Source organism: Elephas maximus, chromosome 5, assembly GCF_024166365.1.
Source record: "Elephas maximus indicus isolate mEleMax1 chromosome 5, mEleMax1 primary haplotype, whole genome shotgun sequence".
In the NCBI taxonomy this organism is placed as follows: domain Eukaryota; kingdom Metazoa; phylum Chordata; class Mammalia; order Proboscidea; family Elephantidae; genus Elephas; species Elephas maximus.
Window position 1 is genome coordinate 108,232,786 of NC_064823.1, and position 22,652 is coordinate 108,255,437.

Here is a 22,652-nt window from a genome sequence, read left to right on the forward strand (position 1 = left end):
GCTCACATGTCTATAGAGTTTGGCTGGCTGTTACTAACATCCCACTGATGATGCTATGGATGAGCCCAGAATCAGAATTGGGGGCACTACAAAGTTATGTGACAAGGGGCATGGATACCAGGGGAAGGGTAAAGAATTGGGATCATTAATGCAATTCTTTTGCCACAGTAGGGAAGAATGAGGAGTTAGTAGTTGTTTTGAACATGTTGAGTTCGAGATACCAGTGGAACATCCAAGTTTGATAAATATGTCTAGAGTAGCAATTCCCAAAGTTTTTCATGTCAAGAATCCTATATGCTCTTAAAAATTATTGATGATCTCAAAGAGCATTTGTTTATAAGCCCTGGTGGCATACTGTTTAAGTGCTACAGCTGCTAATCAAAAGGTCAGCCAGTTCATATCTACCAGGCACTCCTTGGAAACTGTATGGGGCAGTTCTACTTTGTCTTATAGGGTCACTATGAGTCACAATCGACTCGGTGGCAAAAGGTTTTTATATGAGGTATACCTTGTAAATTAATATGAGAAAAATTTCAAAGTATTTATGTATGACTTCATTTAAATAATAATAAACCCCATTGTGTTAACAAAAATAACGTTATCTTTTGTGGAAAAAAAACCAGTATTTTCAAAAAATTAATGAGAAGAGTGCCATCATTTTATATTTTTGGAAGTCTCTTTTATGTCTGCCTTAATAGAAGACAGGTGGATTCTCATATGTCCTTGCTTCTGCATTCAATCTATAGCCATATCACCCATCACGTAGCCTCTGGAAAACTCCATCATATGCTCATCATAAGAGAAAAAGGCAAATAACATCTTCGTGTTATTATGGAAACAGTTTTGACCTCTAGACTCCCTGAAAGGCACATACTTTGAGAACAGCACTTTGGGGAAAAGTCTAAGTTAAAGATAGATTTGGGCAGGGCGAACATGCAGATGGTGGCTGAAGAGCTTGGTGCAATATAGGGGCTCAGTGGACTATCGAGGTCTGCTGAGGAAACCTCTCGAAGGAAGCCCTTGAAGAAGGAGTCTGAGAAGGAATGGCCAATGAAAGAACAGAAGAATATCCTATTAATTCAGCCTTATGGGATGGTTAGAGGCATAAGCAAAAGAAGTTGCAGGAAGATACTGGAAGTGAGAGAATGAATACAGTAAGTTACAGAGTAAACTTTAAGGGGATAATCGCTTAGTAGAGTGACATAGCACTAGGGAGAGTCCTTATTTTCAGTCATCCTCTTCCATGGACTCAGCCCAAACTTGTCAACTCTCAGAACTGTTCTCCCTTTGAACTCATAAAGTCAAGATGTTCTGAGCAACAGCCTTCTACCCTTCTAGGTCCCCAGACCCTTCTAGTCCATAGACTCCTCTACTTTTTCCCTCAACCCCCTTCTGTCTTTTTACCTGCATCCTTCTCTTAGTACCCATGAGCCATCACTTTGGCCTTTTTTTTTTTTTTTTAATCATTTAGATCAGTATCTTACTCCATTGCCCTCTGGACCATCAGTCTGGCAAAATCACAACCCCTGATTTATTTAACTGTGTACATTTTCTCCAAGTCTACCTCTAGGTCCCAGAGCACTGCTGGAGAAAATCAAATAACTGATAACCCATTAAATTTAGTCACCACCTCAAAGTGGGCCTTCAGTGCTGCCCAAGTAGCCTCCTGCATTTCTCATCAGGTCTCGTTGCTCATTCTCCACAGCAGAGATTTGCCGTGTACTCCATATACCTTAAACGTCCAATATCTCTACCCCATTCGTTACTTCACAAGCTAAAATCCACTAGATTATACCTCCCATAACTTTCTGCCTTAACACTTCCCAATGCACCTGAATCCGTCTCCGGACTTTCCTCCTGTGATCATGAAGAGACTCTCCTCCTTTCTAAAAGTGATGCTCTGGTTCCTGCCCACTGCCACACTTCTTTTTCAAGGATATCCTTCCTGTCTTTCTGTGGTCTTGACCTCTACCTCTCTGCTGGCTTTATTTTCTTACCAGTTAAATATCTTCAAGTTTCTTACATCTTACAACAGTCACAAGCTTCTCTCAACTCTCTTTTTCTCCTATCCTTGAACAAGCAAACTTTTCGAGAAGTGATCTACACTTGCTGTATCCAGTTTTTTTTCATTCACTTCTCAACCTACCAGGCTCACTTCTCTCCCCACTCTACTCTTGCCTCTAAATTGCTCTCCCTAAGATGACCAAAGACCTGTTTATGGATTAATCCAATAGACATGTTTCAGTCTCTCCCCTGCTTTATTTCTTTGTAATATTTTCTCATCCTTATGGCCCTCATCTGTATCATTACCAATAATTACTACCCCAAATTGCCTTTTCAAGCATTCCACTCTGATCCGCACCTTCAGTGTTTCCAGATCATTTATTTAGTGCTCCCATTCCAACAGACCTTAGATTCCATCTGGTCTGGATGCCGACTTTCGGCCAGGTGGTTAGGAAAGGCTTCTGAAGAAATGACATTTAATCCATGACATAAATAGCAAGCAGCAATTAGCCATGTGCAGCATGGCAGAACATTTCAGGCAGAGAACAGTTAACACAAAAGACCTAAGGTGGGAACAAGCTTGCATAGCCTATGAACAGCCAAAAGGACTGTGTGTCTGGAACCTGCGAGTGAGGAGAGTTGTATGAGAGAAGGTCAGAGAAAAAGATAATGGCCAGGTTAGGTGAGAAGAGAAAGAACTGGAGAAGGAAGTGAACTAGGGGCTCAAAGAATGGCCATGTAAAATTGAAGACCATGACCTTGTAGCAGCAGAACTTCACAGTTGTGTTGCTTTGAAGTTCAGTTTGGAATGCTTTTCCTGCACCTATTGTGGTTGCTAGTTTTGTTTTATAAAATAATGCCTGGCTCTTTCAACTGATTAACCTACTCAAGATGATCTGTGTGCCTTTGGGCACTGGCTCAAACTTTAAAACTACTAGAGCATCACCTGAACAATAAAGAGGGTAAGAATTGTTGCACAGCTTGAAGAATGTAATCGGTCGCTGAATCGTACATGTAGAAACCGTCAAAATGGTGTATGTTTTGCTGTGTAGTCTCAACAACAAAAAAAAACTATAGGGCTCTGTCACGGATTGAATTGTGTCCCCCCAAAATGTGTCAGCTTGGCTAAGTCACGATTCCCACTATTGTATGATTGTCTACCATTTTGTCATGTGATGTGATTTCCCTGTGTATTGTAAATCCTATCACTACGATGTAATGAGATGGATTAGTGGCACTTACATTAATACAATCTACAAGATCAGGTAGTACTTTAAGCCAATCTCTTTTGAGATATAAAAGAGAGAAGTGAGCACAGAAACATGAGGACCTCATACCACCAAAAAATAGTGCCAGGAGCAGAGCATGTCCTTTGGACCTGAGGTTCCTGCACTGAGAGGCTCCTAGACCAAGGGAAGATTGATGACATGGACCTTCCTCTAGAGCCAACAGAGAAAGCCTTCCGCTGGAGGTGACACACTGAATTTGGACTCGTAGCCTACCAGACTGTGAGGGAATAGATTTCTCTGTTAAAGCCATCCACTTGTGGTATTTGTTAGAGCACCACTAAATGACCAAGACAGGCTCAGTTCGCAACCCAAGTTAATATAAATTGGAAATAAACTTGCCAAGGAAGTGTCAACGATAGGATAATATCCATACACATACAAAAAAGATCAGTTAATACAACTATTATTCAAACTTACACACCAACCACTAATGCCAGGGATGAAGAAATTGAAGATTTTTACCAATTCTGCAGTCTGAAATTGATTAAGCATGCAATCAAGATGCACTGATTATTACTGGTGGTTGGAATGCAAAAGTTGAAAACAAAGAAGAATCAGAACTTGGAAAATACAGCCTTGGTAATAGAACTACCACCAGAAATCCTATGACAGAATTTTTGTGAGACCAACAAACAATTCCTTCATTGCAAATACGTTTTTTTTCAACAACATAAGCAGCAACTGTACATGTGGACCTCACCAGATGGAATACACAGGAATCAAAACTGACTACAACTGTGGGCGGACAGAGACAATGGGGAAGCTCAGTATCATCAGTCAGAACAAGGCCAGGAGCTGACTGCAGAACAGACCATCAATGGTTCATATGCAAGTTCAAGCTTAAGCTGGGGAAAATTAAAACATGTCCAGGAGAGCCAAAGTAGACCTTGAGTATTTCCTACCTGAATTTAGACACCTATCAAGAATATGTCTGATGCACTGAACACTAATGACCAAAGACCAGATGAGTTGTAGGATGACATCAAGGACATTATACGTGAAGAAAGCGAAGGGTCATTAAATAGACAAAAAAGAAAAAAAAAAGACTAAAATGGATGTCAGAAGAGACTCTGAAATTTGCTTTTGAACACTGAGTAGCTAACGCAAATGAAGAAATGACGAAGTAGAAGAGCTGAACAGAAGATGTCAAAGGCGGGCTCGGGAAGACCAAGTAAACTATTATAATGAAATGTGCAAAGACCTGGAGTTAGAAAATCAAAAGGGAAGAATACACTCAGCATTTCTGAAGCTGAAAAAACTGAAGAAAAATTCAAGTCTTGAGTTCCAATATTGATGGATTCTATGGGCAAAATATTGAGTGACCGTAGAAAGCATCAAAAGAAGATGAAAAGAATACAGAGTTACTGTACCAAATAGAACTAGTCAACGTTCACCCATTTCAAGAGGTTGCATATGATTCAAGAACCAATAGTATTGAAAGAAGAAGTTCCAGGCTGCACTGAAGGCACTGGCAAAAGTTATACTAGGCAAAATCTTCTTGGATTTGGCCTAAATTTAGAAGATTAGTTCATGGTAGGATAAAAGCTCACACTTAGAGTTTAAAGTCACTATCTCAAGGTAAATCCCCAATGTCACTGATCAAAGACAGCTGCCACATTTCCCAATGGGAAGTGAAATAATTCAACTTAAGGAAAAAATACCCAAGTACTCACCAGTCCCAACTAACCAAGGTCTGATTTTGAGGGCTTAACATATTTAGTTCTGTTAAAGTTAAAATGCCCAACACAACTAAAAAGAAACATTTAATTCTAATGAAATAAAATAAGTAGCATCAATATCCACTTGAATACTACATGACAAGGTTTCTTTTGTTCACTGATAAATCCCAAGTATCTACAGCATCACTAAAAAAAAAAAAGTTGCCATCAACTCCGACTCATAGTGGCCCTACAGGACAGAGTAGAACTGCCCCACAGGGTTTCCAAGGAGTGACTTGTAGATTCTGCCAACCTTTTGGTTAGCAGTCCAGCTCTTACGAACTGTACCACCATATGCACTCAATAAACATATGCAGAAAGATGATCAAAGCAGCTAGTCTCTCTTCAGTATGAAAACAAGGGTTTAGGAAAATAGCCAGACACTCTTGTGACTTAGTATGTTATACTGAACACTTGAACGTTGGAATGTTTTAGATAGGCTTATAGCTTGTCCATATGAAATACGCAGAGTTGACTGTACAGTCCAAGGAGATACTTAATGAAAAAAATACACTTAATCAATGGTCAAAAGAATAAGAAACATTGACAGCAAGTTTCAAGTATTGTTCTATCTACCCATGCATGCATTTTACAAAATCAAGGCTGGGAAATGTTAAGACAGATATTTGATCGTGATGTTGGATAAGAACCTAATTCTCTACCTCCTTTCACCCCAAAATTGAGCACACAGTCCCCCAGGTGAGAATGTAATGCTTTGCCATTTGGGAAAGTCAATTACCTGCTTTGCACAGGAGCCATCAGTGAACCATTCTGTAAATATGGTAACACACCAAGCTCCTACAAGATGAATTTACTGCTAAAATGAATCTCAATGTGAAATACAGCAGATAACTGTTTTACAAGAAAAATATGGTATGCTGTTTGTCAACAGTTGGAATCCACCAGCTGCTCCTTGGAAACCCTATGGGGCAGTTCTGCTGTGTTCCATAGGATCGCTGGGAGTCCGAATCGACTCTTTGTTTTGTTTGCTTAATAATATTCTTACTGAAAGCTATCATTCTGGTGAAAGAAATCAATTATTGTAAATGATATGTATGTATGACAATGGATACAAAACAAAACTGGGTATAGAGTTGAAATTTAGAACATTTGAAAGGCAGTCAAGTAAACCCAGTTTGTTTTATTTCAAGTGGGAGACAACATCATGTAATACGTAAAAGTCATATTAATTGCTTAGCAGGGTTGGTAACAAATGTAATTATCAGCTTCATCATTTAACATTTCACAAGACTTTTTATTGGCTTTTTAAAAAGCAGTTAGTGAACAGTTAAGGTACAGTTTATAAAACAAACAGCCGTATCTTGATTTTTATCAACATGAAAATTCTAATTTTCTCTCAAACAAGTTCCTGCACTACAGCTACACATAGGGTGGACAAGGGGCTTTGAGCTCCTGACACACTTATCATAACTCTAAGTTTGCACTTAGCCTGCACCTATGTTAACACTGATCCAGTTGCCACTGAATATAAAGAAATTGTTTCTTCAATGTACTTTTTATTTTAGCCAAGGATTCTAGTCATTTACAGACTTGTGTGGGCTTCCCTTCTTCCATTCCTTTTCTAACTTGCTATTCACTTTACTACCAGCTTGTGTGTTTTTTCCAAATATGAATTGTTTTTAATAATCTTTAAATGTACAATTTCCATTCACTTTGTCTGCAGGCTTTACTGTAAGCTATCACACATGTAGAACTATATATAAACTGCTATTTTCCAAAGGTTAAAATAACCTCCACAAATTTATTATTAGCATTGTTTTTTTTTTTCCCCCACTGAGGTTGTTTATTCAAATGATTTTTGCCTTCATTAGAAATTATTTATATCCATAAGTAAAAATATGATATCCATGTTTGAATTTTGTTTATCAATAAGGATTTATGCATCTCCAACTCTTTGCTAATACAAATTGAGGCATAAAGTCTTATTTAAACCAAAAACATGGTTCTCTTTCCCAGTAGAAGTATAAACAACATACCAGATGGTGTCATTTTTTTTTTTTAGAGTGTTGAGCTGTGAAAAACAGACAATTTTGACTAAGGCCTGTGATGCTACTTAGCTTTAAAAAAAAAAAAAAAAAAAAAAAGGTCAACAATGGGAAGGGGAGCCAAATCACAACTGTTAAATTTAACTGTGTATATACATTGATTACATTCTATTTCAGACACTTGTATAACTGTAAAGATGTCATATTACGAAGAAACACAGCTGGAAGCCTGGGCTTCTGCATTGTAGGAGGTTATGAAGAATACAGTGGGAACAAACCTTTTTTTATCAAATCCATTGTTGAAGGAACACCAGCATACAATGATGGAAGAATTAGGTAATCATAATGACTAACAACAACAACAACAAAAAAAACCTAAATGTTCAATTTTGTTTTAGAAATAAGGTATATAATTATGAGAAAAATAACAAAAAATGAAGACTACTGATAATTTTTATTCAGCATGGAAGATATTACTACACAAATTTAAGTTTACATTTCTTTTTTTGGTAAGAAATGAAAAACATTTGTGTAGCATTCAACTTCTAAGAAATCCAAAATGATTACATTTACTCTTAGACCCATACTATGACTTCCTTCTAATACAAGCTGAATGGATGGGAGGGTTGGAGAATTTAAGTGAGGAGAATTATAAGTAATGTTATTAAAATTGACAGGTGTAGCAAAAACTAGAGCCATGAAAATAAATTTGCCTTAACTTCAGCTATGGATTAAGATTTTAATCTTGTATCTTGTTTTGTTTTTAGATGTGGTGATATTCTTCTTGCTGTCAATGGTAGAAGTACATCAGGAATGTTACATGCCTGCTTGGCAAGGATGCTGAAAGAACTTAAAGGAAGAATTACTCTCACTATTGTTTCTTGGCCTGGCACTCTTTTATAAAATCAACGGAGTCATAGAAAAACAGAAAATCACAGATAGGCTAATTAAGTTGAAACAATGTATTTATCTTGGGAATTTTTATATTTAAAGAATATATTGTAAAAATGTAAAACTTAATGTCAGGGAAGTATCATCTCATGAAAGCCAACTACACCTCATAAAAAGTAACTCTCAAAAAAACTAGTAAGTTTTTATTCAATGTGGAGGAGGATTTCATCGCTCCACAACTTTATATTTTTCTACTCAATAAAAAGCCCTTAAACAGCTGAAATGATTTGCATGCCCCACTGAATTCCAATCATACAATTAAGTAATTGGTATATGCTGAGGTCTGCACAGGGTACATTATGGGCTTTTAAAAAACAATTTAAAGCCAGAGAGTTTTAAAAGTGCATTACTGAAAAATGTTCCTTTCACCAAATGAGAATAAATATTTTTCAAAAATTATCGCTGTCCTTAATGTGATACTCATTAAGTTCTCTTCTACTGTCACTATTTAGAAGATCCTTGTAATTCATTCTCTCAAATACCATGTTACCTGTTACTAGGGTTATCTCTAAAACTACAGAATTATAAACTTGCATCTTCTTAGTTTTAACAAGAAATGACTAATCTAAAGCACTTGCTATTAAGTTTGTTTTTCGTCACGATACAGCTTCTAACTGTATAAAAACTCCACGTACAGTTCTACCAACAAGCCTTGGAAAAAGCTTCAAGACAGGCCAAACCAGCTTCACCCTGAATAGCCATGAGGTCATTCAAATTTGTCTCACAGTGACCAGTGTTTTTGTACATATGCCGGCTAGAAACTACACCAAGGATGTTATTTCACACGGGCCACCCAAACGCATTATAGATTTTATTAATTCGGATATAAAAGTGCCCCATCTAGTTTCACCAGAAACCCAAATTTAGAACACTAAAAACCTGAAAAAGGTTGTGATATCAAAAACATGTACAAGTCCTTTAATACGCCAGGCAAGAGTGCCACCGCAGTAACGATAAAGACTAGCTTTAATCTCGAGACTGAGAGGTGCCTTTCACTACCTTTTACAATACAACCTCTTAGGAGACTGGTCTTTGATTAACTCAGGAAAATTATGCCCCAAGGTAGAGCCCAGACCTTCATCAAGATACTGTGTATGTACACAGGTAATAATTTGTTTTTAGCTTTAAAAAGCTAAACATAGATGGCTCTTTAAATTCCCCACTGAGTGACTCGTTCAAATTCTTTCTTGGATATAAAGTCAATGCTTTTTATTTTTTTAAAATATTACGAGACAAAGATTTTTAACTTAACATGAAAAATTCACTTTTATTTTGGAAAAAAAAAGTTAACTTTTTATACTAAAAGAACAAGATTAAAGGTAAATTTCTTAAAGATTATCCAGAAAAATAACAAGATTTATAGACTCTACTCCTGGCACTAATATACACAGAAGGCCAAACCCATGCCTATTCTGCAGGTGCAGCTTCGGTGCTCTCCTGCTCAGGGGCAGGCTCGTTACCAGCTTCTTTTCCTTCTTTGCTTCTTTTTGATTTTTTGTGCTTGTGTCTCCTGTGACTGTCTCCTTCTTCACTTTCATGGCGACGTCTACTATTGCTGAAGGAAAAAAAGGTGTAGGTTCTGTTCAAAACTAAGTACACAAGTAGTGACAAAAATCAACACTTTGTACAGATAAATTCTTAATATAAGAGTGGGTTTTAAATAATTCTTTTTTCTCTTTCTCACAAACACATTTTGGGTAGTGATTAGTTTATGTGTCTTTTATGCAGGTATTAGATTTACATTCTAAGCTCCTTTTGATGTTATCCCGGATTCCCAGTATCCATATACTTTATTCTGAAAATCTAATTAGAAATTGAAGTGCTAAACCAGACCAGGGAATAGTTTACAGGTATTAAGACTTACTTTTGATAATACAAGGCATCTTAATTTTGATTAAACTGAATACTGCTTTGCTTTGTATTTACTACTAAAGATTGGTTCATATGCCAAAATTCCTCTTCTCCCAATGAGATAATGTAATATATACCAACTTATTATTTTTTATCCCATGCTAATTTTGGTTTTGAGTATTAAATGTAGTCTCATTAGTTAGATTTATGAATGTCTGTTGAAGGCTCATATTTAACCAACTATTTTAACAGATTATTCTGAATCTTTCAGTTAAGAATACATATGTTCTTTTGGTTATTTGAAAGTCTTTGTTTTTATCTCATGAAGTCAAATTTTAGGTTCAAAATGAATCACCGAGTTTACTAAAGAGCAAACCTGCGAGATGACTTGTGTCTGGTTTCCTCTTTCTCTCTGTGCCGCCTTTCTCTGTGCCGCTCCTCCTTCTCTCGGCTTGCTCTGTGACGCTCATACCCTCTTTCTGCATACTCCCTGTATCTGTATCGCTCTTCGTCACTGAAATTGCAACAGCAACAAGTCTGCTTGACTACTGGACTGTTAAAAGTAGATCAAAATCTGCTAAAAATATATTCTTACTGTAGTTCAGAAATATAAACTTCATACAGCAAACTGCCTTCAGTCCACTTTAGCAAACATTTCAGTACAATATAGAATTTTTATATGACTACTGGCTGAGTCAAACAGAGCCAAGTTTTAATCTTGACTCTGCCAATTACTAGCTATGTGATCATGGGCAAGTTATTAAACTTCTCAGTATGTTCTTGTCAACCAAAAAGATCTGGCTAACAGTTTCTATCTTAAGAGACACTATTTGAGGATTCAATTAACTATTCTCGCTAAGCAGAGTGCTTAGTGATTAGAAACACAGAGCACAGAGCTGGTATACAATTTATCCCTAACTTGTAACAACAATGCGCCAAGCCCTGAGCTAGGCTCTTAGAACAGGAAAAACAAACATGACACAGCCCCTGCCTCTAGGAACACAATCTCAAATGGAAAACGGACACGCAAACAATTAGCCCATGTGTAATGCACAGTCTAAATACATACAAATACAGATGGAACACAGAGAGGACATATTAAGCTTTTCAACAGCCTTCCTGATATGAAGACGAAAGAATCCAAGCTAAACTGATGCGTTAGCACTATGAGAATTAAAAATAAAGGTACACTACTATAAGACAGTTATTGTTTCAAGGCATATTAGGGGAGAGTTTCCAATTGACAAAGCAAAAGTTTTTTAAGGAATTGTTTGGCATTTTTATGAATTTTGTTATACTTTTGAAAACTTTACAAGATTCACTGTATGCTATAAAATATTGGGTCTGAAATTAAGCGATAAATGAATAATAATAATCATAACCAACCTTCACTAAACACTATATATCAAGGACTGTTCTAAGTACATACATGTATTATCTCACAGGGGTTATATATTTAAAAGGGCTACTCTATTTCTTGCCAAATAAAAATCCAAACAATTTTTTGAATATTCAGATGACAGTATTTTTTCATTAAAAGACAACACACAGCTTGAATAGAAATGATTTTACACTTTGGCATCGATAATAGAAATTAAGACCAACAATATCTTCACCCTTAAATAAAAATTCAATTTTACTCTACATTATCTAGTAGAAACAGACATACAAACAGCATTTGGCATTAGACCATTTCAGATGATAATATAATCTCTACTCATTTTTCTCAGCACCTGAAGATTCACCTACTTGACTTTTGTTCTAAACTTCTCTTAATGCCTAATACATTTCAATCTAATAAAATTTGATCACATTTCCCAATCATAAACAAGAAACAGTGACAGCTATCATGCTCAGCAAGACTTCTCTTCCTCCACATACATTTCTCAGTCTTTAGAAAATTAATCTTAGAATTCTAATATAATTACTGATTCAGTAACCTTAGACATCTCTTCAGTTGCTAAAACTGAAGGAAAAAAAGAGCTGAGTCTGTCTGGCAGTGATACAAAGGTGATTAATGTCCATGCTCAGGGCTTCAGCTGTATCACAATTTTAGAAATAAATGACACATAACACAGTCCATATAGCTTTGCAGAAAAGTATTTTGCTCAATTATCTAATCTCAGTAGTGGGCCACGGCTGATAAACAGTTAAAAGATAACTATTAGACTTCCAATACCTCACTCTTTGTATTCCTTATACTTTGTATCTCCCACAGTATTTTAGCGGAAGATTATAGAAAACAAAACCAAACCCACTGCCATGGAGTCAATTCTGACTCACAGCTACCCTATAGGACAGAGTAGAACTGCCCCATATGCTTTCCAAGCAGCACCTGGTAGACTTGACCTGCTGACCTTCTGGTTAACAGCCATAGTTCTTAACCATTATACCCCCAGCGTTTCTGCCTAAGATTACAGGCTTCCAATAAACAACTGCAAAAGTCTACCAAATTTTTGTGATGGAAGTAACGCAAAGCTAATGCTAATAACTTCAAATACATAAATTTAAGTTCCATCTCCATCATCTGATTTTGGGGTAGAATTATACAAACTGGCAAAACTAGAACTGATGGCTAGAGGTAGAGGGTGGTCTTTTTGTACCTCTTTAGACCTGCCCTCCTTTTATGTTCCTCTCTCCATCTCTCTCAATCCTTCTTTTTTTTTTTTTTTAAGGCACAGAAGTCAATTCTTTCTACAATCTAACATCAGTAAATTCTCTCACTTAGAATGGATTAAAATGTCTTTTAGAGCACTATATGCTGAAGAGTTTTGGCTTCTAGATATAAATTTCATGCAAATTAGTAATTGATAATGAAACATCAGTATGTTAAGGAATCTAAATGGGAGTATTAGGAGATGGAAGGAAAGTATGCACCATATAAAAGAACAAGTCAGTCTAACTGTGGTCTAGCAAGAGTAATAACTCAATAATGCTATGCTTAATACGAAGTCATATCGCTGACCAAGTAGTTATTATTGCCTGTGATAATTACATTTTTTAAACATTCTTCAAAAAAAGAAAATTGACAGACAGCGTAGAGTAGTGGAAAAGAGCAGACAGAGGTGGCCCAGGATCACATACTATTTTGCCACTTAGTGAATGTGTGACCCAAGGTACGTTCCTTAAATCTCCCAAGCTCAGTTTTCTTATCTGCAAAATGGGCTGCAATCCTTTCGAGGCTGTTTTAAGTACTAGCAGTAACGTTTATGAAGTGCTTGGTACAAGAGTAGGCACTCAATACACAGCAGCTATCATGCAGGCCCATGCTTAATTTTCAGAAGTAGAACTTTTTTTGTAAAGGTGACTGACCCTATAGTCATTTACCACACATCTAAATTAGAATAAAACAGCAAATGGATACTAGTGTTAACTCCTCTAAAAAACAAGACTCTTACAATGACTCAATCTGGATTTAAACAAAAATAATTAAGGTCAATTATCTCATAATTTGTCATCTGTAACCCTCTCTTCCCCTCCCTCTCACTCTCAAATCAACGCTTGTTAGCTTTGGTGCCTGCAGATTCTGAACATAGCCACATGGTGGGAACTTTACCACAGATGGTGGATGATTCAGTCCCACACACAAAATGTAAAGACTTCTTCTTCCATGCCCGTTTCTGATATGCAGCAGCAGCACAAAGGTTTCTCTGGGCCTGGAAATCATTAGAGCTCATTTCAAACACCCTAGAATGACTAGCCTTCTTTCTGGCCCACAATTAAGCTGCCTAAAAAACAGATGTTGAAACTGGTCTGCAATTTTCAAAACAACGACCCTGTAATTTGTAACACAACACACACAGCATGCCGTATTACTAAAATGCCAGTCTTCAAGAAAAAAACAGCCTTTTCCTATACATCATTTGGCTTTTTCAGACTATGCTTCATTCCTGGGATAATTCAGAACAACAGAAATTCCTTCACCTCACCGCCTCCTTTGGCCTTCAACTTTTACTCAGACTTAGATAAACATTGGCTCCTGCTGCCCTACAGCTCAACAACTTGAAAATGAAGCTTTGTTTAACCATTAACACTTTTAGCTTCAGTAAAATTTAAGTAGCATTTGCGCATGTGTGCATTTGAAATGGAAAAATCAGAGAATTTAGGCTCAAATCTACAAATGTATTTTTTAAGCAAAGGGAATTTATGACTTCTAGCAAAGCAATTCATTTTTGCCTTCTTTACTATCAACTTATCATTAAACTCCTTACTTGTGAATATGTACAATCTAAACAGTGCAGTACTACCCCAAATATACTCCTTTTAAATCCATTAGAAACAAATCATCATTCTGGAAAATAATGCCCTTGAATTTAACAGAATCATGCATTTAAGTAGCTGAAGAAACTGCACATGTTCCACCACACAAAACTGTACACTCACACATACACAAATACATTTATACAGATACATATTACCTTTGTTTGCTTATTTGATCAATAAAATTTTATTAAGTGCCTACAATGTATGAGTCATATAATTAAGAGGCATAAGAAAGAAAAAAGATTAATAAATCCCATTCAGTTTCTCCTTGCACAGTCCTTTTAGGTAAAGTTTTAAGCTACCAACCAGCACTAGTCAGTTTGATAATTATATAAGGCTAAACCTGTAAGGAAAGTATGTGAGTATTTCTGTATCCTCAGCACATGGTGCTGTGCCTGGTACATGATAAGGACTCAGAAAATACTGGATAATGAAGGTCTTTCCCTTTATTGTGTTTATCGTGATCAAGCTCATAAAAAGGGATAATGAGAATGACAAAAATTACAGAATTTTTAAACTACCTAACTCTAAGACTAGAAAGAACTTCGAGTAATACTGCAAGCACATCCTCAGTAGACAGTATGACTTTATCATTAATTTTTCTGTGCTTCCATTTCCTCACCTGACAAGACCTTTTGGGTTGATTTAAGTTTATGATTATATGACCAAACCTAACAAGAACAAATGCTGCCTGAATCAGGCATATGTTCACATCCTGGTTTTATAATGCTACATTTCATACAGCAAAATGAGAAGAACTTCTAGATACATTTATATACCTCATCTGTAAAAACAGCTGGTATAAAAAAATCATCTTGAACTTATTCTACTTGGCTGCTATGTTAATAAGATGCCCAAATTAACGCTATGATAATGATTGTTGTTTGTGGTTAGGTGCCATCTCGTCAGTTCCGAACCTATATACAACAAAACAAAACATTGCCTGGTACTGTGCCATCCTCACACAATCACTGCTATGTTTGAGCCCGCTGCTGCGGCCACTGTGTCAATCCATTTCCTTGACACTCTTCCACTTTTTCACTGACTCTGTACTTTACCAAGCATTATGTCCTTCTCTAGCGACTGGTCCCTTCTGATAAACATGACCAAAGTATGTGAGAAGTCTCCTCATCCTTGCTTCTAAGGAGCATTCTGGCTGTACTTCTTCCAAGACAGACTTGGTCATTCCTCTGGGAGTCCATGGTATATTCAATATTCTTGGCTAACACCATAATTCGAAGGCATCAATTCTTCTTCAGTATTCCTTATTCACTGCCCAGTTTTTGCACGAGGCAATTTAAAAAACCATGGCTTGTGGTTTCAGGGGCATCTAGGTCAATTGGTATAATAAAAACTATGAAGAAAACATTCTGCATCCCATTTTGGAGAGCAGCGTTTGGGGTCTTAAACGCTAGCAAGCAGCCATCTAAGATGCAACAGTTGGTCTCAACCCACATGGAGCAAAGGAGAATGAAGAACACCAAAGACACAAGGTAAGTATGAGCCCAAGAGTCAGAATGGGTCACATAAATCAGAGACTACAATATCAGCCTGAGACCAGAAGAACTAGATGGTGGCTGGCTACAACCGATGACTGCCCTTAGAGAGAGCACAACAGAGAATCCTTGAGGGAGCAGGAGAGCAGTAGAATGCAGACCCCAAATTCTCATAAAAAGACCAGACTTAATGGTCTGACTGAGTCTAGAGGGAACCCGGAGGTCACGGTCCCCAGACCTTCTGTTAGCCCAAGACAGGAACCATCCTGAAGCCAACTCTTCAGACATAGCCTGGACTAGACTACAAGACGGAAAATGATACTGGCGAGGAGGGGGCTTCTTGGATCAAGTAGACACATGAGACTATGTGTGTAGCTCCTGTCTGGAGGGGAGATGTGAAGGCCAAGACAGAAGCCAACTGACTGGACATGGAAACACAAGGTGGAGAGAAGGAATGTGCTGTCTCATTAGGGGGAGAGCATGATGAGAAGTATATAGCAAGGTGTATATAGGGTTTTGTATGAGAGACTAACTTGATTTGTAAACTTTCACTTAAAGCACAATAAAAAAAAAAAAAGAAACACCATGGCTTGGGTCAGGTGCATCTTAGTCCTCAGTCACATCTTTGCTTTTTAACACTTTAAAGAAGTCTTTTTGCAGATTTGCCCAATACAATACAGCATTTGATTTCCTGACTGCTGCTTCCACAGGCGTGGATCACGGATCCAAGTGAAATGAAATCCTTGACAACTTCAATCCTTTTCTCTGTTAATCAAGGTGTTCCTTATTGGTCCAGTCGTGAGGATTTGTTTTGTCTATGTTGAGGTGTAATCCATACCGAAGGCTGTGGTGTTTGATCTTCATCAGTAAGTGCTTCAAGTCCTCTTCACTTTTCAGCAAGCAAGGTTTTGTCATCTGCATAATGCTGATTGTTAAGAAGTCTTCCTCCAATCCCGATGTCTGTTCTTCTTCAAATAGTCCAGCCTCTCTTTGCTCACCATACAGTGAAAGGATTCAACCCTGACACACACCCTTCCTGAATTTAAACCACACAGTATTCCCTCGTTCTGTTTGAACACTGCCTCTTTGTCTGCATACAAGTTCCTCATGAGCAAAATTAAGTGTTCTGAAATTCTCATTCTTTGCAAGGTCATCCATCATTTGTTATGATCCACACAGTCAAACTCCTTTGCATAGTCCATAAGACACAGGTAAATAGCCTCCTGGTATTCTCTGCTTTCAGCCAAGATCCATTTGACATCGCAATGATATTTCTCCTTTTACATCCTCTTCTGAATCCAGCTTGAACTTCTGGCAGTTCTTTGTCAATGTACTGCTGCAACCATTTTTGAATTACCGTCAGCAAAAATTTACACGTGATATTAATGATATTGTTTGGTAATTCCTGCATTCTGTTGGATGTTCGTTCTTCGTAATGGTCAGAAATATGGATCTCCTCCTCGGCTGGCCAGGTAGCTGTCTTCAAAATTTCTTGGCATAGATGGGTAACTTCAGCTCAGCATACATGTGGTGAAACATCTCAATTGGTATTCTGTCAGTTCCTAGAGTCTTATTTTTTGGCAAAGCCTTCAGGTGCAAGAACATTTTGGTTGTTGATCACATCCTATCCTGCTGAAATGCCTAACGTCAATCAAATCTTTCTGGCACAGTGAGTCTGTATTTCTTCCATTTTCCTTTGATGCTTCCTGTGTCATTCAATATTTTGCCCATATAATCCTTCAATATTGCAACTCAAGGCTTGAATTATTTCTTCAGTTCTTTCAGCTTGAGAAATGCTAGGCATGTTCTTCCCTTTTGGTTTTCTAACTCCAGGTGTTTATATACTTCATTATAATACTTTACTTTGTGTTCTGGAGCCGCCCTTTGAAATCTTCTGTTCAGCTCTTTTACTTTATCATTTCTTCCTTTCGCTTTAGCCACTCCACGTTCAAGAACAAGCTTCAGAGTCTCTTCTGACATCCATTTGGGTCTTTTCTGTCTTTTTAATGACCTTTTGCTTTCTTCATGTATGATATACTTGCTGTCATTCCATAACTCATCTGGTCTTTGATCATTAGTGTTCAATGCATTAAACCTACTTTTGAGATGGTCTCAGAATTTAGGTGGGAAATACTAAGGTCATACTTTGGCTCTCATGAACTTGTTCTAATTTCTTCAGTTTCAACCTGAACTTGCATATTAGCAATTGATGGTCTGTTCCATAGACAGCCCCTCTCCTTATTCTGACTGATGATACTGAGCTTCTCCATGGTCTCTTTCCACAAATGTAGTCGATTTGATTCCTGTGGATTCCATCTGGCAAGGTGTATAGTTGCCATTTATGTTGTTGGAAAAAGGTATTAGCAATGAAGAAGTCATTGGTCTCGTACAATTCTATCATGTGATCTCTGGTGTCATTTCTAACAAGGCCATGTTTTCCAACTACTGATCCTTCTTTTTTGTTTCCAACTTTTGCATTCTAATCACTAGTAACTACCAATGCATCGTGATTGCATGATCAATCTCAGAATACAAAAACTGGTAAAAATGTTCAATTTCTTCATCTTTGGCATTAGTGGTTGGTGGGTAAATTTGAATAATGGTCATATTAACTGGTCTTCCTTGTAGGTGTACGGATATTATCCTATCACTGACAAGTGTTATACTTCAGAACAGATCTTGAAATGTTCGTTTGACAACGAATGCATTACCATTCCTCTTCTTTTTGTCATTACCGGCATTAACAGACCATAGGATCATCCGATTCGAAATCGCTAATACCAATCCACTTCAGCTCACTAACACCTAGGATATCAATCTTTATGAGTTCCAATTCATTCTTGATGGCTTTCAGTTTTCCCAGATTAATGCTTCATACATTCCATGTTCTGATTATTAGTGTATGTTTGCAGCTGTTTCTTCTCATTTTGAGTCATGCCACATCAGCAAATGAAGGTCCCGAAAGCTTGACTCCAGCCACGTCATTAAGGTCAATTCTGCTTTGAGGAGACAGCTCTTCCCCAGTCATGTTGTGAGTGCCTTCCAACCTGAGGGGCTCATCCTCCGGCAGGATACCAGAGAATGTTTTGCTGCTGTTCATGAGGTTTTCACTGGCCCCCCTTTTTTAGAACTAGATTGCTAGGTCCTTCTTTCTAGTCTGTCTTAGTCTAGAAGCTCCGCTGAAACCTGTCCACCCAGACTGACCCTGTTGGTATTTGAAACACCAGTGGCACAGCTTCCAGCAACATGGTAACATGTAAGCCACTGCCATACGACAAACTGACAGATGAGTGGTGACTGATAATGATTACTTCTATTCATGTCAACAACTGTCTAGGTAACACAATTTTTATTAACTGTTTTCAAAATTGTTTATTTTTCTATTGTATTCACCCCCCTGCCCTGAAACATTTGTGATTTATTCATTTACACATTTGTCATATGCCAAGCCTTGTACAAAGTGCTGAGGATACAAAAATGAAATACGGTGGTCAGTGCCCTTTAAAAAATATACTAAGACACACTTGTTTTAAAGACAGTATATAGAGTACTCACGGAGCATATTAAGATAATTCTATCTATAAGGTTCAGAGAAGCTCACAAAAGCTGGGATGTGAGCTGGACCTTGAAAGAGGAAGCAAAGATTGTGAGGCAGAGAAGAGAGGAACAACATGAACAACAGAAGTATGAAACTATGGGGGATTTCCTGAAACCCAACCACTTCAGTGTAGCTGGAACATAGGTGTACTGGCTTGGGAAGAAACTGAGGTTAGAATATAGAAAGGTGTGTTGAGATCAGATTGTAAAGTGATTTGTGTATTACAAAGAAGAATTTTGGAATTTATTCTTTGGGCCAGCAGTACATGCTAGTACCTCAACAGTAAATGAGTTCTTCCCAGTGGCACGGAAAGTTCTGGGGAATCAAATTTCAGATCCTCTGCTTCCATATTTATTCTTTCCTAAATCTGAACTGCCTAATAATAAAGACGCAATTAAAACATCACACCAGGTCTCCAGCTGATCTCTTCTCTCACACTCGCTCTCCTCTGCCTTTATAAAAGAAAGGCACTCCTTTCACCAGTCTTAGTATGGTGCAGTGGCTCAGAATATAAAAACTATCACAGCAGCAAAAAGATTTAATTTAAAGTATTAGTATAGTGAGATCTATTTTATTCAAGGCTTCATAAAGCTTCTATAAGGCTTTGTGTCTTCCCCTGTCTTATATACCTTTCTGTTAAGGACAAAGTGTACAGTACAAAATGGAACAATCTGGTTTGTGTCCTGGGATGTTCTAAGTTCAGATATACTACAGAGTAGTAGGGTGGGAGTTATAACAAATTTCCACTAAAGACTCTGCCCCTTCTTTCCCTGAACTAGTGTAAAAAATAAACAAAAAGGTATCCTTCTGAAGTCAACCCTATGAAAGCAAAGCAAAACAAAATATTGGGAGGTAGCACTTCATTTTGGGCTATATGACCATCCTGTTTATCTTAGACTGAGATGGGAAATATAGGTTAACTCATTTATCTAAACATAAAAATTAAACCTGACTTTGTTTCTGACAGAAATTGAGTGTGATTTGGCTGCCTGATTTGACAATAAGAACTGTCTTTTACCAATTAAGTTACACGGTAGCTATTTTCCATATATGCAGTGAGGAAAATCTATAGCTCAAAGGTTTGAATGAAAATAAATATTTAACACATAAGAGGTAAAAGTGTTTCATTTTTTTAAAAATTCTTTTGGTAGAGATGTCTGCTTTCAACAAAACTGGGTTGTAAGCTGAGATATCCTTAAAAATAACTGATAACAGGTTAACTGTATAATTTTGGGCCTATCACTAAATCTAAAGGTGTTCAAATTATTCTGTGATAGAAGTATAACAAAACTGTAAACTTATCTACATATGTATGTGAACAAGATCTCTCAGTGTTTACATCTACATAAAAATTAAAAACAGAGTTAATGGCAAACACTGTTTTATCCTAACAATAGTAATATTCACTCATGAATACATTAACTGGGGGTGAGGGGAAGCTCCTCCATCACCTTAAGATATGCATTTCCATCAATTTTTTTCAAAACGTGCAATATATTTATATTGGAATAACTAAACTTATATAAAAAAATTTAAACATCAAGTTTTATGGTCATAGGACAACATTTAAAACATTTTAACTTAGATACAAAGGGTTGTTGCAGGTAAAATTGATAGGATGATCAATTTAAAACAATTTTTTTTCAAGAATAAAAACATTTTACATTAGAATAAATTCTGTGCGGAAAGTGACACAAAAATACTAATCCGAGCACAAAAAGAAATGCAAAATTTCCAACTGTTAAAAAGAGCCTGCCTTACGCATTCTTTAAAACAGATGGTAGTGTATAACAAATCACTATGATAGTCTTAATCCATTGGATTTATTTAAAAGTGATAATCATTTTATTTTAAAATGCTAATTAAAAAAATTTACTGGAACTCATATTTTTGTAACTATTTAAACTTAAGATGAAAAATCTTAAGATAGCAAGATAAAAATACGAGGGGGTACAAAGTTTTAAAATTCTTTCAAGGCACAAGAGAACAACATGTTTGAAAACTGTTGTTTAAGGTGAATGGGAAGCCTCTAAGAATTAAATAGCCCTAGTGGCGCGGTTAAGGGGTTGGCTGCTACAAAAGGTTGGCAGTGCGATCCGCCAGCTGCTCCTTGGGGATCCTATGGGGCAGTTCTAACCCTGTCCTATAGGGTTGCTGTGAGCCGAAATAGACTCGACAGCAACGGGTTTGGTTTTCTGGGGGTTTTTTTGGATGGTTTTAAAATGGCTTTCCCAAGTGCTCTTCAAGCAATTCTTTCCCAACTGAACTGGGTTTTCCATCCTCATAATCACTATAAATTCTAAAGTCTATATAAAATACATGTGTACGAACTCTTGCACATTCAACAAACCTGTTGAAAACGCTTGGAGTAGGACTGTGGTCGCGCTCGCGCTCTCTCTCTCGGGTGCGCTCACGTTCTCTGTCACGATCACGGTCTCGCTCTCTGTCTCTGTCTCTTTCTCTATCTCGGTCTTTCTCTCTTCTGGCATAATAGTCCCACTGCTTGCTGGTGTCCACAAGACTAGGCCATGAAGGAGCAGAACCAGGAAGGTGGGGAAAAGCAACTAAAGAAAAAACAGAATAATTAAAAACAAAGGTCACAGTCCTTAAAACAACAAAAGACAAAAAAAGAAAGGCACTAAAAAATAAGATAAAACTTTCACCAAAAAAATGCTTCCTTAGATTACAACAGAAATTTCTTTTAAACAGAGAAGAGAAATAATATATGCTTAATACCCACAGTCTGAAGGAAGATCTAGCCACAAATCTTAAAGATGTACTATAGAAAGATGCTTCACCTTGCAAGGTGAAAGGAAATAAGTTAGATAAACTGCAAACCTACCAAAGTCAAAAACGGAAATCAAAATACAATAGAACATCTTCAAAATGTGAAGAGAAAATAACTTAACCTAGAAACGTGTACCCAGCTAAATTATGTTTCAAGAATAAAATAAAAGCATTTGTAGTTTAAAAAAAAAAAAAAAGACAGCGAGAAAGAAAAAGTTATAACCAACAGACCTAATCAAAAGAACATCTGTCAGATGCACTTAGGAAAAAATGAAAATAACCCTAGATAGGAGACCTAAGATGAAAAGAACAAATGGTTGAACAACTAAATGGTTATTATACATGCAAAGCCAAACACTACCTAATAGTAGAGATTTTTTTTAAAAAGAATTCAGTTAAAATAATGCATCACAATAGGATAGTTACAAGAAAATGATTAGTGTTGGAAGGTTTCTGCATTGATGGGCAAGGGGGTTCAGATATTGTTTGACTACGCTTCAAGTATACATGATAAATTTCAAGAGTAATCAGCAAAAAAACAAAATGTATAGTTTCAAAACAATACAGGGAAAAATAGAATTAAAAAACAAAGAACAACCAAAGACCATATATATGAGCAGTATAAATAAAGGAAAATATCATATATGAGCTTAGACGTCAAAACGCTAAATAAATATTAGCAAACAATT

General features: G+C 36.9%; 2 protein-coding genes across 21 annotated transcripts in view; one reads left to right on the top strand and one right to left on the bottom strand.

The window, feature by feature from the left end:
* The window catches only part of LNX1 (ligand of numb-protein X 1), a 241,715-nt gene extending 233,793 nt beyond the window's left edge, over positions 1-7,922 (top strand). For all 4 annotated transcript variants that reach the window (XM_049886899.1, XM_049886898.1, XM_049886897.1 and 1 more), the window contains 2 exons: positions 7,195-7,353; positions 7,785-7,922. In XM_049886899.1, coding sequence (XP_049742856.1) covers positions 7,195-7,353; positions 7,785-7,920 — 295 coding nt within the window. In that variant the 3' untranslated portion in view covers positions 7,921-7,922. The remainder of the gene's footprint in view (positions 1-7,194; positions 7,354-7,784) is intronic.
* Positions 7,923-9,281: 1,359 nt separating this feature from the next.
* Positions 9,282-22,652, bottom strand: part of FIP1L1 (factor interacting with PAPOLA and CPSF1) — a 91,094-nt gene continuing 77,723 nt past the window's right edge. For 7 of the 17 annotated variants that reach the window (XM_049886918.1, XM_049886909.1, XM_049886910.1 and 4 more), the window contains 3 exons: positions 21,527-21,740; positions 10,196-10,333; positions 9,306-9,523 (listed from right to left, as the gene is read on the bottom strand). In XM_049886918.1, coding sequence (XP_049742875.1) covers positions 9,376-9,523; positions 10,196-10,333; positions 21,527-21,740 — 500 coding nt within the window. In that variant the 3' untranslated portion in view covers positions 9,306-9,375. Of the gene's footprint in view, positions 9,524-10,195; positions 10,334-21,526; positions 21,741-22,652 lie in introns of all 17 variants that reach the window. The other 10 variants (XM_049886914.1, XM_049886912.1, XM_049886913.1 and 7 more) reach the window with 3 other exon arrangements.